This window comes from Nothobranchius furzeri, chromosome 12 (assembly GCF_043380555.1).
Source record: "Nothobranchius furzeri strain GRZ-AD chromosome 12, NfurGRZ-RIMD1, whole genome shotgun sequence".
In the NCBI taxonomy this organism is placed as follows: domain Eukaryota; kingdom Metazoa; phylum Chordata; class Actinopteri; order Cyprinodontiformes; family Nothobranchiidae; genus Nothobranchius; species Nothobranchius furzeri.
Window position 1 is genome coordinate 13,902,353 of NC_091752.1, and position 18,641 is coordinate 13,920,993.

General features: G+C 43.4%; 1 protein-coding gene across 1 annotated transcript in view; it reads left to right on the top strand.

Moving 5' to 3' along the window:
* Positions 1–1,571: 1,571 nt before the first annotated feature.
* The window catches only part of btaf1 (BTAF1 RNA polymerase II, B-TFIID transcription factor-associated), a 122,178-nt gene continuing 105,108 nt past the window's right edge, over positions 1,572–18,641 (top strand). The window contains exons 1-3 of the mRNA XM_054738604.2: positions 1,572–1,818; positions 2,324–2,447; positions 2,689–2,803. Of these exons, the coding sequence (XP_054594579.2) occupies positions 1,805–1,818; positions 2,324–2,447; positions 2,689–2,803 (253 nt within the window). The 5' untranslated portion in view covers positions 1,572–1,804. The remainder of the gene's footprint in view (positions 1,819–2,323; positions 2,448–2,688; positions 2,804–18,641) is intronic.

Here is an 18,641-nt window from a genome sequence, read left to right on the forward strand (position 1 = left end):
GCAGTAAGATGAGAGACAGACAGGACAGGAAATAGTTCAATAAAAACAAGAAAACAAAACAAAGTGTTGAAAAGTAAAATGTACGTAGATTTATCTCCACTACACGTTTTTACCTGCAACACAATACGTTATACACATGTAATATTTATACATCTGATACTATTCAGATTACCTTCAAAACTCAGTCACACACCCAGGGCCGTTTCAAGACATTTTGGGGGCCAAGGCAAAATGACCCCCCCCCCCCCCCCACCACCACCACCACCACCACCACCACCACCACCCCACCCCCATAGCTGGGCTCCCCAGAAGCCTCTGTGTAATCCATACCCTCTCCAGGAGTATTAGTTATACAGTGTTTGTAAAAGCCCCTCAGACATTACTGACATGTTCTAATATTATCAGATGAAAAACTAAATTATCAGACATGCTGTCTCATCTGCTTCTTTTCTAAACTTGCAAAAAGTAACACAACCATTTGAAAGCCACTATTTGTGGATTCTCTGAAAGTTTCCAGTGTGACAACTTATTTTATCATTGATCCTATCGTCTAATCTCACAGCTGAAACAAGCATCCTTAATAATCTGTGCACAGGAAGCGTACCGATGCTGTAGTAAAACAAAAGTTATAATTTATTATTAATAAAACCTTGTTGCAGCACTAAAGCAGAAAAATGAGATTTTGCAGTAAATATGCTAAGTATTTATTGTTTTAGAGCCCTTTTATTGGCAGAATCGGATATTAATTTAGTTCTTACAAAAAAATGGGTCCAAGCATTGTGTGGCGTTGCCATAGTGTGACGTCATAGGCACAGATCCCCTGTCCTCTTTTTTGGAAATGGAAATATGGTCTGTATTAAACAAACTGTCCACCCGGCCTTTTGCGCTGCACAGAGGCGCTTCGCTGCCTATGACTTTGAACGTCAGTTGAGAGTCAGTCTCATGCAGACTGACCAATGAAGAGAGGGCCTCAAGTTAAGACTCTCTCCTTATTGGTCAGTGCACACAAGGTGGGTCAAAGGTTACCCTGAGCGGGTTACGTGATGTCAGGCATTCAAGTATTGAGTATATTTACTGCATATTACAGTAAAATATTCTGTATGTGACCATATTGTGGTGATCCTTGGGTCGTGATGATGGGGCCCTTGAATATTGTTGCCCAGGGTACAACGAAGTCTTAATCTGGCCCTGCCGGTGAGGACCCATACTCATAAGCATCCTACCCGTGGATTCGGACACACCCTTGCTCTTCTGAAGCGGGACGTTATTAGTGCAACAGTCACTCACAACGTAATTTGGATTTTTCGTTCTTTCCTTTTAGTGGTCTCCTCTTTTAACGCGCATTTTGATTGGCTACAAGCATTTGGAAGAACCAATCAGCTCCCGCCTGCCATGGAGAAAGGAATAAATGCAAGATGGCTCCTCATATAAAAACAGTCTTCTGGGTCATCCTCAACGTGCAACTAAATAACTCGCTTGTTTCGATTCGGTTAAAATATTTATCCGCGAAGAGTTCTGAAGGGTAAACCGAGCATCAGCTTTCTGGTGTTAGCTAACCTTTAACTGGACACAGCGGCACAGGAATAGCGGGACCAACGTTGAAGACATGAGCTGGGTGTCTTCGTAGACGGGCGGTCAGATAACCCTGCTGGGCCTCGGCTAGTTAGCGGCTGTTGCTAACTAGCTAAAAGGTTCACCTGCTGGGACTAATTTGCTCTGGTAACGGGAGGTTTTATGGGAAGAAAAATATAAATTTACCGACGACGTGTTGAATGTGGACGTGGAAGGTAATAAAGAAGTAACCATGGCTGTCTCCAGGTGAGCTTCTCTGTCTTCGTTCGCTCTGGTTGACTTTTCTAAACAATATTTGCTAATAGCTGCTAGCTTTAATTAGGCAGGAAATAGCGTGGTGATAGCGGACTATCATTAGCTCTTTGTGCTAGCGAGACTTCCGAGCAAGTCCGTGCAGTTAAGAGAAGCTAAATAAAAGTTGGAGTGGCATGGTGAGGAACTCTGCTACGATGTACTGAGAAATGAGCCCGTGTGGTATAAACAGAAAAGCAGGCCGCTCTTCATGGAGATGTCCTACTCAACATCAGTTGTTTTCATCATTTTCTGTTGTTTTTAGTCCACGTGGTGCTTTTAGCAGTTTTATAGGTTTGGGTGGCATCTATATTGCATTTTGACTCGTCTGAGGTTGATTAAAGTTGGTATTATGAATGTAAACTGAACAAACTTTGCAGCAGAATTGGCTTAAATGTTTGTGTTTATTAGTAAGTGAGCCCGTAGGATGTTTTTTGTTAACATTTTAAAACTTTGCCAGACTTGATCGCTTGTTTATCTTGCTGGACACTGGAACAACACCAGTTACAAGGAAAGCAGCAGCCCAGCAGCTTGGAGAAGTGGTCAAACTTCACCCACATGAGCTCAACAACCTTATGTCCAAGGTTTGTAAAATTTTAATATTGGTTTCAGCTGCAGCAAATTTAGCTGCCCTTGTACTACTGTACAACATAGTACACAATTCTCCCAAGCAGTCATATTTGCAGTTATGAAATGTTGCATTTAGTTTGAATGCCAAATTATAACTAACATTTTTTTGTATTCAACAATGGGAACTGTACAAATTTGTGGTTGTTTGTTTTCCTCCTAGTTGTTTCTAAAGGACATGAAATGTTTTGTTGTAAGGTCTTGACCTATCTAAGGAGTCCAAGCTGGGACACTCGGATTGCAGCAGGCCAGGCTGTGGAGGCCATAGTTAGGAATATTCCTGAGTGGCAGCCAGCTCCCAGGCCTAAAGATGGTGAGCATTCCAACTTGTTTTAATGTTGAGCTTCTCTAACTTTCTAGTACTTTTTTGGCAGTTTTCAGCCTTAAATCTGTATTTGGTGAATTAACTGTGCCAAATAAGTGACATGTACCTGAAAAGTCTCATTCACTTATTATTTCAGTAAATTCACTGTGGCTTCCATTATGAATGAGTCCCTTGAGTTATTTTCTGTAGAATGACGCCATAGTCAGGGATGCTCTGAGGACATTGGGCCCGAGCATGTGATTTTCTAAAGTGGGGTTCAGCAGTCTCTTGGAGTCACAGTATGACCTGTTTTCTTGTCTCAGCTTAACAGAAGTAGCTCTACAGGTGTTTTGTAGAAAACAGTGTTGTTGGCTGTCATGTGCCATGTCTTCCTTGTTGTGGGTTGGTGTGACAGCAGCAGAAAACAGCAGGATTACGAGTCTTCATCAGTATTTGTGATATACAAAAAATCTTACCCCTGATTGGTTAACAGCCACTTGATGCTACCACCGACTCTAGGGTTGCTCCGATCCAATCCTGTGATTGGAAATTGGTCTCGAACGCATGATTTTGAAAATCACTCTGAAATTCATTCTGACATGGGAGATTTTCAAACAGAACAACAGTGGCTCAAAATTCCTCTACATCAGTATTCTTATTTCTTGGAAATAAACACCACTACCTCACAATATTAACAATTTGTGGCAGGCAAGAATGCATCTGTTGGCTAGTAGACCAACGCAGAGCTAACGTGCATGGCTGTACAGTGCAACATACATGTCGCACGTGCGATGAAAAAAACTGCGTGATAAACTATTTTTAAACGTAGCACTCGTGCGACAGCTTTTCAAGTTACTTTTTTCTCCCGAACTTTATTGAACCAATGTAAGTTGCTTATTATTGTGTAAGGAAGATTTCTTTTAGTGGCGCACAATGTGCTAATAGGTGCTGTGGAGTAGGGCTGTCGCGGTAACCGCAAAAATGAAATATCGCAATATGAAGAAACCCACCGCGCTGCATCATGGGCCACCGCGATTACTGAACTTGGCTCAACTCAATGATGCATGTTGAGAAGGATGGCTGCACTGGTATCAAAACGAAACGTTACTTCGCTCCTTTGGGAGCACTTTGGTTTTCAGTACGTCAGCTGCTGCGCAGCCAGAGTCCTTGGCCGAGACAGAGCTGCCACCAGCGGCAAAAAAAATAATAAACGCTCGGAGACCTGCTGAAGTCCCGGACAAGCACTGCTTCTGCAACCGTCCCGAAGAGAGTTTGAGCCGAGCTGGAGCTCACTCGCTACCTGCAGGAGGAATGCATCCACCCTAAACAGGGGTGGACATTAACTTCAAAACCAACCGGCCAGCCGGGCCGGTAACTCAGAAAATTTACCGGCCCCACCAAGAATCTACCGGCCCCACAGGTCAACTGCCAAAATGAGTCAAAATAACAACTGAAGCGTTTTAAATGTAACAAACCTTTATTTTCTACACATTCACACACATAAACTTTTCAACCAGCACTGTGTCAGTCTCTGGCACTATTGTGATGCAGGCTGAACATTTGGCTAGTGGTGGACTAGTGTTACTCCACCTCAAAGTCCTTGTCAAGCTCATCGTCATATTTCTTGCTCATCATGGAGAGCAAGCGACCCTGACCCACGCACATGAAATCTTCCTCTGGCTCTGCGTCGTCCATCTCAGCAGCAGTGGAAGTCTTGCCATCCATGAAATCAAGACGCCTTCGCCGTTGGACATCATGATACCATATGTTTATAGCTGGCTTTGGGTCGAAGTTTTTAATGTCTGCCGACAGTAACAGCACCGACATGAGCTCACCCACACTCTTCCCTGACAGGCTGGACCGCCAGTCACTCTTTATCATTTTCATGTGGTTGAAACCTCTTTCACATTCAGCAGTAGATGCAGGCAGGGTCAGTAGCAGGTCCACAAGCTGAAGAATGTTGGGGCACTCATCAAAGTACCTTCTGTTCAGTTCGCACCATGTCACCTTCTTGATGAACTCCAACCAGTCGGGCTGCTGATACACCTTGGATCGGAGTATTGTCCACTCGTCTGCAACTTTGTCCACCTGCACACCTGCATCTTCCAGGACAGGCTTGAAGTGCCCTACCAGGATGTCAACAGCTGCGTCTCCAAAGTCTGAAAAAATAAATAACAAAAATTTAATCAAAAAACCTTACTCTTTAAAAACCAAGGGGTGTCCTAGCATTACCTCTTCATTTTAAAAAAATGTGCTGTCACCATATCAAAGTAAAATGAGGCCGTTCATAAATTGAAACAAAAAAACCAACCTGTCATGTTTACTTTGTCAGGCCAGAACCCAAAATCTGCAATGTTTGTGGCATGAAGTACCTCTCCTTTCACATGCCCAAATCGGTTCTCCATGTTGGCCACCAGGTCATCAATGAGATTCGGGTGTGATGACTGAAATGATCGACCGTCGCCCGAGAGTTCCCTTCCCTCAAAGGTCATCTTGTTCCCGAACGACTGTAGCATGGGACCATGCCTACAAAGAGAAAGTAAAAGTATTGGTTGGTTTAACACAATATAGACTGCTATAAATTTTAATTAATATGTTTAGAATACTACTTTTTAACATTGTCTATTTCAGATACTGTTGAAGGAGACTCCACCAGTGCAATAGAAGTTCTAAACACAGACTGCTGAAATTTATATTTGTTACAAAATGATTATATAAATGTTCACAAAGTTAATGAACATTTAATAGATGTCAAACTGTAAGGCCAAATATGTTTTATTTTAAAATGAAGGCTTACCTTCTCTTGTAAGTCAGCAGCACAGTCTTGGTTGACTGTAGGGCTTCATGCAATGCACCCATCGTCCCGTTGGTCTTCTGCATCTTGCGTGACAAGTTGGAAAGATGAGCCAGGACATCAAACAAGAACCATGCATACTTTATCACGTCCAGGGATGTTGCAGCACGATAGTAGTTCCGGGCCTTGGCCTGCTGGTCACTGCGTACTCCGGTGGAATCTGGGGACTGTATCTGAAAAACAGCAACATGAAGACATTATTTATTTTATATTTGCATAAATAGAGCAGATTGCAAGCTTTAATGTGCACATTTAATAAAATACAGTTTTGCTTGCTGCTCATTTCTTTTGAGATTTGATCTACTTTATCAAGTGCATTTTTTAAGTGCATTCAAACTGACATTTAGTTTTCAGTGCAAGCATTGCTGAGAAATCATTTTTAAAATAATGCCATTTGAACAGTGCACATAAGGATATACCTGTTCCAGATGTTGAACAATGGCAGAGTACCCTCGCAAGAAGTGGTCCAAGGCCGCCAACAGGTGTGATACCCAGCGGGTGCCTGTCGCTCTTGTGGGCATCAGGGGTTTCTTTCCCAGTGATTCGAATGAGGCCTTCAAGTTTGCCCGGTTGAGAGGACTGTAGTGGTAAAATGTGTAGAGTCCAGTAAGGAGAGCATCCAGCTTTTTGTGGCATGGATTCTTCGAGGCAGCATCCTTAAAACTCAGCTCAAGTCTATGAGGCATACAATGAATGGGCAGCACATGGGGCAGGTCTGCAGTCAGTCTTGTCACTACGCCACTCTTTCCTCCAAGCATGACTGCAGCCCCGTCTGTTGAAACAGCGACCAGTTTCTTCTTCCAGGTGCCTTCCTCCACACCAAGACCTTTACACACACCGGCTGTTATGGCAGACGTGATGTTTTCTGCATTAGCTTTTGCGACTGCCTCGATACCCAGGAACTTGACACAGATTTGTCCTTTAACTGCTTGTCGGCCATAGATGATTTCTTCTTCAATGACTGCACTGTCAGCACAGCCATCTGACATCAGAGAAAGAAACTTTCCAGCTGCAAATTCTTCTTGCACACTCTCTTTCTCTGCCTGGGCTATGTACCCAATGAATGTTTTGGCCTGCTTTCTGGTTCGGTATGTTTCACCAATCTCCATGCCCTTCTGCTCATCTAAACTGAAAGAAAAAGCAAATTACATTTCATACATTCAATTTTGACAGACAGTCTTTACTGTGCTAATGCACATATCTCTCACATTGGAACGATGGCAGTAAAAAAAAATAAAAATAAAAACGGAATAAGAAAAGGTGGGGAAAATTAAAAAAAATGGAATAATGAAGAAAAGGTGAAAATAATAAAAGGAACATTTAAGAAAATCTTTAATAAAAATCTGAAAAAAAAAAGATGGAACAGAATTTATTTTTAAAAAATAAATCAAAGATGACTTACAGACAGTGCATGTTTTCTGGTTCTTTTCTCCATCAAACAATGAAATGGACAAAAACACATCGTTAAACTAACAGAACAAACCCAGTATTTTGAGAATTTGTTAAGCAAAAAATAATACTTACTCGCACATCCAACTGAAGTCGGTGTATGGCCTTCCTTTCTTTGCAATGGCGTGAGCTGTACGAAACAACTTTTCCAGTTTGTCTTGCTGTGCTTTAGTCATCGCCACGAGGGCCTTTGCAGCTGGCGACTCTCCTACCGTTGCTGCATTAGCAAGAGCAGTCTTTTCTGCCTTCATGTGGCTCGCTGTTTTTTCGTGGTCTTTCACGTATTCTAGTTTGAATTTGTTGGTTCCCTCAACAAAACTCGATTTTGTCGTTGCATACTTCCGGCATACAACGCAGTACATCACCTCCTCCGCTTTGCTGTACTCGAGCCATCCTCTGCGCCTCCCGTCTTCTTTAAACCGCCAAGAATCATTCCACCTCCGCACACGCTTCTCCGCTTCATACCGTTTCGAACGGTCTCGCCTCTCCTCACCAGTTTTAAAGCGTTTTGCCGGAGGTTTCATCAAGAAATCCCATGCCTGTGGTGTCGCCATCTTCCTGTATGCTTGTGTGTTTCTAGCGTGGTTCCGCTCCGTCTTTTATAGTGAGCTTATAGTTCACGTGACTAGAGGTGTGCAGTACGTGCACGATTCGTGCACGTACTGCACACCTCTAGTCACGTACTGCACGTACTGCACGTACAAGTGCATGTGCAGTACGCGCAGTACGTGACTAGAGGCAGATTCACGTGCGCGAACAGGGCGCGGCCATGATGGAGGTGAAAGCCGGTGTGTAAATGACAAAGAAGGTTTGGGCGCCACCCGGGCGGTAAGTTGTCAAGTTTTTACCGCCCGACGAGAAAATTTAGCGCCATTGGCGCTCGGGCGGTTTAAAGGTCCACCCCTGCTAAAGAAACCCCCCTGACATGGTGGAGCAACAACCGGGAGAGATTCCCTTTGCTCGCCAGTCGCACGCAAGTACGTGTGCGTTAGTGCAACGAGCGCACCATCCGAGAGGGTTTTCAGTGTTGCTGGAAATGTTGCCACCCCTCTCAGATCCTCTCTCAAACCGTATATGGTTAACATGCTGGTTTTCCTTGTGGGTAACAAGGACGTGACCGAGCTATAAATCACCGTCATTCGTGTGTGTGAAAGTGAAAGTGAAATGATAGTGCCCCCCCCCCCCCCCCCCCCCGCGTGCGCGCTCGCCCGGTACATGTAATTTTTTATGCTTGATTTTAAACAACTAAACAAAATGGAGACTTGTTTCTTATTTGTTAGATGCTGCAGCCAAATTTGCATTTAAAAGTTTAACCTCCTCCTGAATTTTGTTGTTTTTAAGTTCAGTCGGACTCCGACTGTCGGAGAAACAAACGTTACTGCGATCTGTGTTGTTACTGCCCTTTGATCTGCATTCAGTAAAGTGTTATAAAAGAAGGCACGGCAATTTTTTACCTTTTTTAAATGTGTAAACATTATGTTTAGATAGTACTGCAATAAAAAAAGGACTGCAATAATATCGCACACCGCAATATTAAGCCACCCTGAATCACTGCAGGAGGAATTCCTCAACCGCGACAGCCCTACTGTGGAGGAAAACAAGAGAAGCCAGAAAGACACAAAGGCAGAGATGGTCCAAAGTCTGGGATGAAAAGTGTAACTACAGGTAGATTAGCTGATGCTAGCAGGTTGCAGGCTCACGATCAAGTGGGGTTCAGAAAAACACGATGGTTGTGAAACTACGAACATTTTAACTCTACAAGCAAAAAAAGTCCCCATCACCCTGTGTATTCTTAGCTGTCTGCAGCGCTATGCAGCAGAACTGCAGCCAACAGGTTACTGATTCGAGTCTGCTCCATACGCCGCAGCAGAAATGCGGCAAGCCACTGTAGCATTTAATTCACAAATGTGTGGATTAGGGTTGTCACAGTGTGAAAATTTAACCTCTCGGCTATTGTGACTAAAATTATCACGGTTTTCGGTATTATCGCAATATTTTTTTAAACGTGTTACATTTCCAGACCACTAATTAAACCCTGCATATCAGGAAAATGTTGTCCTCAGTTTGTGTCTAAATTTTGCCTAAAATGTGTTATTTTGTAATTATGTTGTTTATTTGTTTACATATTTCCCCTTTAGTCTTTAAAATACCAATATTTGCTCTGTTTGATGTCATCATTTTAAAAATATTAGATCAGATGATACTCTGTACTCAAGTAGCCTTCTAATCAGATACTTTTTTACCCTTACTTGAGTTATCCGTATATCAGGAAAATATTGTCCTCGGTTTGTGTTCTTTCAGTGAGCTTTGCAGATGTGGGAAAATGTCATCAGGCAGTAATCATTGTTAAATTCATAATTATTCTTGGAGAGAGACCAACTCTTACCTGCCCCTGGGAGCCCCGTAATGCATAGCGTCATTTCAATATGGGCGTGTCCGAGACACGGTTTATATGCAGGTAGCGGCGCTGCGGCTGCTTTATATAGCGACTCGTTACATTCTCCCTCAACCCAAATCCTCGGATCACGCATTTTAGCTAAAACGCTAACGTTAGCTTGCCTTGCATTGACTGTAGAGGTGTGAGTGATGGTCACGCAGATGTGTCATGAGATTTGAAGCGTTGCTGCCTTTCACAGACACTTTTTCTGCACGTGCTGCAAACAGGATAGCCGTCTTCTATCAGCTGTCCCTCGGCATTCTTCAAATATCCAAAAAATGCCCGTACTTCCCACTTTGTCTTTTTTGAGGGATAATAAATGTCCTGAGTGCTGCCGTCTCCTCCTTTGGCCATTGCTTCAAGAAAGTTTTGGTTGTAAACAACAAAGTGCGCATGCGCCGCCGGCAACTTCAGCAGATGATACGGTGGCTGGTAACGGTCACCGCGCCTACACCGCAGCCACGGTAATCCACCGAGATAATATATGTTTTGAAAAAACAAGACGGTTATTTTTATTGTCAACTTTTTTACCTTGGTTTACCGCTACACCGGTTACCGTGACAACCATAGTGTGGATCTTCAAACATATTTTTAAAACAGATTATTGCTAACCTGTACATAATAGATATGTCACCTAGGGTTGTCACGGTATGAAAATTTAACCTCACGGTTATTGTGACCAAAATTATCACGGTTTTCGGTATTATCGCGGTATTTTTTTAACGGTGTTGCATATGTTCAGAAAGCATTGATAGTCCTGTTCTACACAAACTGAAATAGTTTAGAAAAGGTTTAACAGTGTTTATTAAACCTAAAATAACACAAAGCCTTAGCAAAAGTGCAACTTTTCACAAGTAAAGGAACAAATAGCTTCTTTTTCTGGAACATGTTACAGTAGTCAGTGCAGGTTTAAATTATACAAATCCAAACATTCAAAACATAAACAATATGTAAACAAATCAAAGAAACACCACTTGTTTTCTCATATACTTGTTTTCTTCATTATCAAAATGAAAATCTAAAACTCCAGTCCACACTTGACTTGAGCACTGTACAAGTCAACCTTAAAAAATATGTATTTAAAATAAATAGCCACTTTAAACAAATGACTAAAATAACTACTACACTATGTAATCAAATCCAAATGTTCAAGTATAAATGCCATTGAATAAGTAAACAAATCAATGACAAGGAACTAATTGTATATTTCTCTTCATCATAAACAAATAAGATGCTTCATCCAGCAACAGGGTGTCCGTGACACGGTTTAAATGCTGGCAGAGGGCGCTGCGGCTGCAGTATATAGTGACTCGTTGCATTCTCCCTCAACCAAAAGTCCTCACGTCATGCATTTAAGCTAAAATGCTAATGTTAACTTACCTTGCACTGGCTGTAGAGACGTGGGTGATGGTCACGCAGATGTGCCATTAGATTCGAAGTGTTGCTGCCTTTTGCAGACACGTGTTTCCTGCACGTTCTGCAAACGGGATAGCAGTCTTCTATTAACTGTCCCTCAGCGTTTTTAATAAATCCAAAATATGCCCATACTTCCGATTTAGTCTTCTTTGAGGGCTGATGGATGTCCTGGGCGCTGCCGTCTCCTCCTTCGGCCATTGTTTCAGCTTCAAAGTTTTGGTGCCGTTGCAAACTAAAAAGTGCGTGTGCGCGCCGCGGGAACTTCAGCTGAAGCGACGGTGGCTGGTAAGGGTCACCGCGCCGAAACCGCGGCCACGGTAAACCCACCGAGATAATTTAGTTTATTAAAAACTGGACGGTTATTTTTATTGTCAACTTTTTTACCGGGGTTTACCGCTATACCGGTTACCGTGACAACCCTAATGTCACCATTACATTTTAGTAGTAGAAACTACAGTGGGGCAAAAAAGTATTTAGTCAGCCACCGATTGTGCAAGTTCTCCCACTTAAAATGATGACAGAAGTCAGTAATTTACATCATAGGTACACTTCAACTGTAAGAGACAGAATGTGAAAAAAAAATCCATGAATTCACATGGCAGGATTTTTAAAGAATTTATTTGTAAATCAGGGTGGAAAATAAGTATTTGGTCACTTCAAACAAGGAAAATCTCTGGCTCTCACAGACCTGAAGCTTTTCTGTCCTCCACTCGTTACCTGTATTAATGGCACCTGTTTGAACTAATTATCTGTATAAAAGACACCTGTCCACAGCCTCAAACAGTCAGACTCCAAACTCCACTATGGCCAAGACCAAAGAGCTTTCGAAGGACACCAGGAAAAGTATTGTAGACCTGCACCAGACTGGGAAGAGTGAATCTACAATAGGCAAGCAGCTTGGTGTGGAAAAAATCAACTGTGGGAGTAATTATCAGAAAATGGAAGACATACAAGACCACTGATAATCTCCCTCGATCTGGGGTTCCACGCAAGATCTCATCCCGTGGGGTTAAAATGATCATGAGAACGGTGAGCAAGAATCCCAGAACCACACGGGGGGACCTGGTGAATGACCTGCAGAGAGCTGGGACCACAGTAACAAAGGTCACCATCAGTAACACACTACAATGGCAGGGAATCAAATCCTGCAGTGCCAGACGTGTTCCGCTGCTGAAGCCAGTGCATGTCCAGGCCCGTCTGAAGTTTGCCAGAGAGCACATGGATGATACAGCAGAGGATTGGGAGAATGTCATGTGGTCAGATGAAACCAAAGTAGAACTTTGTGGTATAAACTCAACTCGTCGTGTTTGGAGGAAGAAGAATACTGAGTTGCATCCCAAGAACACCATACATACTGTGAAGCATGGGGGTGGGAACATCATGCTTTGGGGCTGTTTTTCTGCTAAGGGGTCAGGACGACTGACCCGTGTTAAGGACAGAATGAATGGGGCCATGTATCGTGAGATTCTGAGCCAAAACCTCCTTCCATCAGTGAGAGCTTTGAAGATGAAACGTGGCTGGGTCTTCCAACACGACAATGATCCCAAACACACCGCCCGGGCAACAAAGGAGTGGCTCCGTAAGAAGCATTTGAAAGTCCTGGAGTGGCCTAGCCAGTCTCCAGACCTCAACCCCATAGAAAATCTGTGGAGGGAGTTGAAAGTCCGTGTTGCTCAGCGACAGCCCCAAAACATCACTGCTCTCGAGAAGATCTGCATGGAGGAATGGGCCAAAATACCAGCTACTGTGTGTGCAAACTTGGTAAAGACCTATAGTAATTGTTTGACCTCTGTTATTGCCAACAAAGGTTATGTTACAAAGTACTGAGTTGAATTTTTGTTATTGACCAAATACTTATTTTCCACCCTGATTTACAAATAAATTCTTTAAAAATCCTGCCATGTGAGTTCATGGATATTTTTTCACATTCTGTCTCTCACAGTTGAAGTGTACCTATGATGTAAATTACTGACCTCTGTCATCATTTTAAGTGGGAGAACTTGCACAATCGGTGGCTGACTAAATACTTTTTTGCCCCACTGTAAATGTTAGAATTTCCAGTACAACTGAACATGTTAATGAAATACGTTATTAAATTATATTGATCATAGCGTCACTGTGGATATATTTGTGTTCTTTTGACTAAGATGAGTGATGTTAATACAAACCTAAAATGTTACTGAAATGTAGGTACATTTTTCATAAAATATCCAACTATAAATATCAGATGGGAAAGAGGGAACTATACAACATGAATGTAATAAATAATGTAGGGAGCCTAAGTCATGCCCATCTACTTCCGGACCAATGGGGGTAAAAACAATTTTTTCGAATTCCTCTTGTTATTTGTCATGAATTTCACATGATGTCCGTGAATTTTAAAGATGCATGTCTATACCAGGGATTAAATTTCTCCGTCGTAGCGACGGAAACCCGTCAGTTGAAATAATCAGAAAAAAGTTAAGTCAACATCTCTTCTTGTGCTCGCTTGGGTTTAGTAGTGTCTCTCTTTATCTCTCTCGCCCTCTCTCTGTCCTCTTGCTAATGGGCCATTCCCATCTGTACCGGGTCGGGCGGGTAGCCCCAGTCGGCCCCAGCCTGGCCCGGTTGATTCCACACATCCTTGCCTTAAGCCCATGTGGGCTGATTCTACCCTCCAATCAGAGGCTTGCTCTAATGGAAGGTGTGAATTTGCTGTCAGCAGTGGGTGTGTTGGCCCTGGTCGGCCTGAAGCAGACCCCCCTCGAGAAGAGGGCTGAGAATGAGCCTTGGTTGGACCGGAAAAATACCAGGCCACCCAGATATGTAAACAACCTACGCTACCCGGCCCGGGCCGACCCGGTACAGATGGGAATGGCCCATAATTGATACGCGCACCGGTGTTGTTGAAATGTGTTTCTCCACCGTTCTGCACCCCCCAAGCTGCAAAAACGCGCGCGCTCATTGCTCGCTCCCGCTGTGCGCACAAACAAGCTGCACGCGCACCAGGCGCTGGGATTTTAACAGAGCCAATAAAACTCTGATATCACAATGAGAGTTAACGTGATGAGCGGAACCAGGACCCAAATTCCTGGTGGGCCGATCTCAGGTCGGTGCTTTTAGTCGTCTCTTTGTTTGTTTCGGGCCGGTGTTCAGTCATGACACTCTGCTGATCACCTGCTGATGAGAGGATTTCTCTTGTCAGTGGAACAGGTGAGCTGCTGAACAAGCGTTAGTTCCTAGAAACACTTTCTATGCCCAGACTGTAGTGACCTGTTATTTATAATTTTATAATTAATATTAAGTGAATGCACTAAACCCACAAATGATAGAAGATCAGATTAAATATTATTAATCATATTACTGTCAAATGTAAATAAGTATAACCGATAACTAATCTTAATGAAAAAATTATATTAAGTTTTATTTTAATATTATATTTCATTTCTAAGGTTTGGATGTCTGAACATTACAGAATATTCAGATTAGTGTAAAGAACATGACATTAACAGGTCATTATTTAGTTTCTATAAACACCAACAAAAAATAAATAACAGCAGCTGGATTCTACTTTGTTCCTTAAATTGAGTCACATAGTTTTGCAAGTTCTGCAGCTCACACGTTCAACATGGATCTCTGCCAGCTGATTGGTTCTTTTGGTATCTAGTGCAGCTCTGGTACTGAGCAGCATGGATGCATCAGCGGATTTCACTGTAGTCAGTGTTCATAATGGATTAAGAAAGGACAGGAAAACATTGTTAACTTAAATATATCATTATAATGAACATGTATAGATACTTTATCATACATAGGTACTAGCCTGCCACAAACGACCTTTTTATTAGTCGACTAGTTGCCAGTTTGGTGACGATTTGTCGCGACTAATCGTGTCATTCATAAAAGTATAGCTTATTGCACCAGGATGCTCTAATAAACCCATCATTAGCTTCTAGTTCTGTGTGTAATCAGTTATGTGCCATCTAATAATAAAGACAATAGCTTATCAAACTGCTTTTAATGAATTTTGTTGCAACATTTTAATACAAATACAAATGCTACAATGTCAAACAGATCAGATGCAGGGGTGGACCTTTAAAACGCCCGAGCGCCAATGGCGCTAAATTTTCTCGTCGGGCGGTAAATACTTGACGACTTACCGCCCGGGTGGCGCCCAAGCCTTATTTGTCATTTACACACCGGCTTTCACCTGCATCATGGCCCCGCCCTGTAGGAAGCCGCCGTTTTAGTTTCGCACGCGTGAACCTGCGCGCCTCTAGCCACGTACTGCACTTGAGAAGCGAGACAGTTCGAAACGGTATGAAGCAGAGAAGCGTGTGCGTAGGTGGAATGATTCTTGGTGGTTTAGAGAAGACGGGAGGCGCAGAGAATGGCCGTGTTCGAGTTGAGCAGCGCATCGCCTGGAAAACAGGCGAGAGAAGACGGAAGCAGCGTGGGGAGTGGCTGAAAGCCGGCGTTTCGCCGGGGAGACACCGGCCGCGGAAGCGCCGAGAAGCGAATTGCTCACGAAGTCCGGCCGCTGCTCGCCGCTCCTCAGTTCAGATCAGACGCGCCCCATTCGAGGCGCGCCTCAGCTCAGCTGTAGTTTTTCTTTTAACTACTTGGTGTCGTTTTGGCAGCTGACCAGCGGGGCCGGTAGATTCTTGGCCGGGCCGGTAAAGAGTTACCGGCCCGGCTGGTTTTGAAGTTAATGTCCACCCCTGAGATGTATGCAACTAAAACTTAAAATACAAAAAAAGACTTGAGCTCACATGAAATATATCCAGCTGAATAATCACAAGGTCCCGGTTTACACTCAGGAAAGTTAGCATTTTCACATGTTCAGGAGAAAGGCTTGCCTTCTTTTGAGAGCAGATGTTCCCAGAAATTATGACACGTCTCTAAAGTAAAATTTTCTAGTGCAGAGTGGAGCCAACCCATAGAAGCACTGATCTGATCTCATTTCAGAGAAAAATAGAACAGATCAGATGCACCTAATAAATAAAATCACTAACAAACTCAGGAATCTGTTTCTTTGCTTCACTGTTCTGGTGCTGAGAATATCACTACTACGGATAAAAGGAGATTCACAGATGAATGCACCTCATATTTATTATTTGGAGACTACATTTACTGCAGCTGGCAGACGCAGAGATTTTTTCTATTGATACACAGAATTTACAGAATCATTTTAAAGAGCAAGTCACCCCCTACAAGAAACTTACTTCACTCCCACTTCATGTTTGAAAAATGCAACAAATGCTGTTGCTTGGCAGACCGAGAGGGCGGAGCCGCTAACAAATACACACACACACAGGCTCACAATGGCATTATGACATCATAATATACCAGATGACATCATAGCATACCTCTTAGCCAATAGCGGTGGCAGATTTAAATTCAAATACAGTGCAGAATTTTTCCCTGACAACAGCGCAACACTGCCAGGTTTAGGCACAATATTTGAATTTTAACCAAGATGCACTGAACTGCCAAATTATTGACTACACGTGTCTGTAGCATGATTAGACACTCCTTTATATAGTTTATCAGCAAAAAAAATGTGATTCGGGGGTGACTTGCTCTTTAAATGTTAATAGGGGAAGACTGCAGGAGGGAGCGGTAAAATACAGGGGGTCCCCAGCAAAAACAAGAAACTTTACGAGTCTGATGAAACCCGCTGGTTTTCCATCAGGCAGTCACGGGGCAGCTCCAACGACCCAGTGGCTGTGCTGGGTCAATGTTATCGAGCTCAGTCCGGCTCGGCCGTGAACAAGCCGCGGCGACGTCGTGCTCTGCTTAAGAAGCGGTGTTATTTTCCCGCTTCAGAAGAAGCGTCCAACGTGTTTTTACTCTTTCTCCGAGACATGTCACATCGCTAAGTTGTTAGCACCGCGCGCTAACACGTCAATAGTGCTGCGTAGCCTGCTGGAGGTTTTAAGGGTTCAGATGAAAACACCCGACCTCTCATGCTGCTCACACATCGATCTTAAGTTGTCGCTTTTGCGCTCACACCGTAATACAGTATTAGATGTGGTTAAAGTCAGACATGAAAAAATAAATTTTACATGAATAAGTGATGCTTAGCCTGGTGGGGGGAGGAAACCCTGTCAAGATCGTCAACACTCGTTTATCTTAATGCTATTGAAACTTGTAAACCAAAAAGCATTATATCCACTGCTACCTTTCTAATTTTAAACTCAGTAACTTATGCTGTAACTTCACCTTGCCCTGCCTGCTCCTCCTTGCTGCCTGCCGGCTGTGATCACAAGCGACAACATAATAGTTCATAATGCTTCTTCGGGAAACAGCGCAAAAAAAACAAAACAAAAAAAAAAACCACACACAACTTGGGATCTTGTAGGCGTGGCAGTGGGATTTCAGCCGTGGCGGCCCGCCACAGCTACGCCTATGTAAGGGAAACCCTGGTACTGTTGACCACTAAGGTAAACAGAAGCAGTCTCAAAAGGTGCCAAACCTTTCTTCATTTTGTCAAGCAGCACCCACTGCTCAGGCTTCAAGTCGAGGTACTGCTTCCCCCTTGGTGTCACCTCAGGATCTGAAAGAGTGGCGGCGAGAGGCCATCACTGTTCCAGGAGTTGGTCTATCATGTAGAATGTACTTTTCCATCTTGTGCTGACATCCCAGCTCAACGACTCTACTCCCGGGTTTGTTTACCTCACCAAGCCACGTGGTTCTCGCGGAGGAGGTCTCGCGAGAATCTATCGTGAGAATTGGAACGTTTTGCCAGTGTCTGTCTCTGATTTTAATTCCTTTTGAGTATTTGGTTTTTAAACTTAATGCACCTACCCCCACTATCATTGGATTAATCTACCGCCCCCCTAAAGCCGGGCGTACATTGTGCGACTTTCACTTTTTTGAGCAGATTTTCCACTCGTGCGAGAATCCACGAGATCGGGGCCAGTTTTGCGCTGAGCGTCGTGTAGTGTAAGGGGGTTACGAGAGGTGATTAACACCACGTGACCAGCAACCGATCAGCAACCGTGAGCTCGCACAAACTTCTGGCGTTTTTGAAATTTTGCTCGTCCCTCGTGAGGGTATCACACTGTTGAAGCAGCGCTGCAAGCAGCTGCGACCCAAGAAGTATCAGAACCGCTCACAGCGCATGCGCAATCATGCATCAACACCACTCGCTCGCTATTTCCCTAATAACACACGTTGTTTGTTTTTATTTCTACGTGTTTTTTTCTCACAGATTGTCAAGAAAGCGTGTTTGTTGTGTTCATGTCAAATTAAACTGATCACAAAACACAGATTTACTTTCTTTATTTCATTTTCCTCATCCATCCCCCAAGGACAACAGGCAAGACAAGAAAGTCTGACGTGTTGTGTAAAAACTGCTATTTTTAGCATATTTTTAGGTCCGACGTGTTGCTACCAGACGTACAGTGTGAGCAGTCAGGTCGCATCTGAGGACTGGGTCGTACAGTGTGAGCACATGACTCGTGAGATCTGCCCTGCGAGGAAGTCGTACAGTTTGAGCTGAAGCTGAGTGCTACGAGTGAAAAAGTCGCACAGTGGCTGCCCAGCTTAAACCTCACAAAGACTTTCTGTCAGAAGTCTCAGCACTGTTCACTCATGTAATACAAAGTTGAGGTACTTGCTCCCCTTATCTACGCTCTTCATCTAATGTAATAGTGCTTGGAGATTTTAATGGACAACGGTGATCTTCCCCTCACCAAAGACTTCTCATC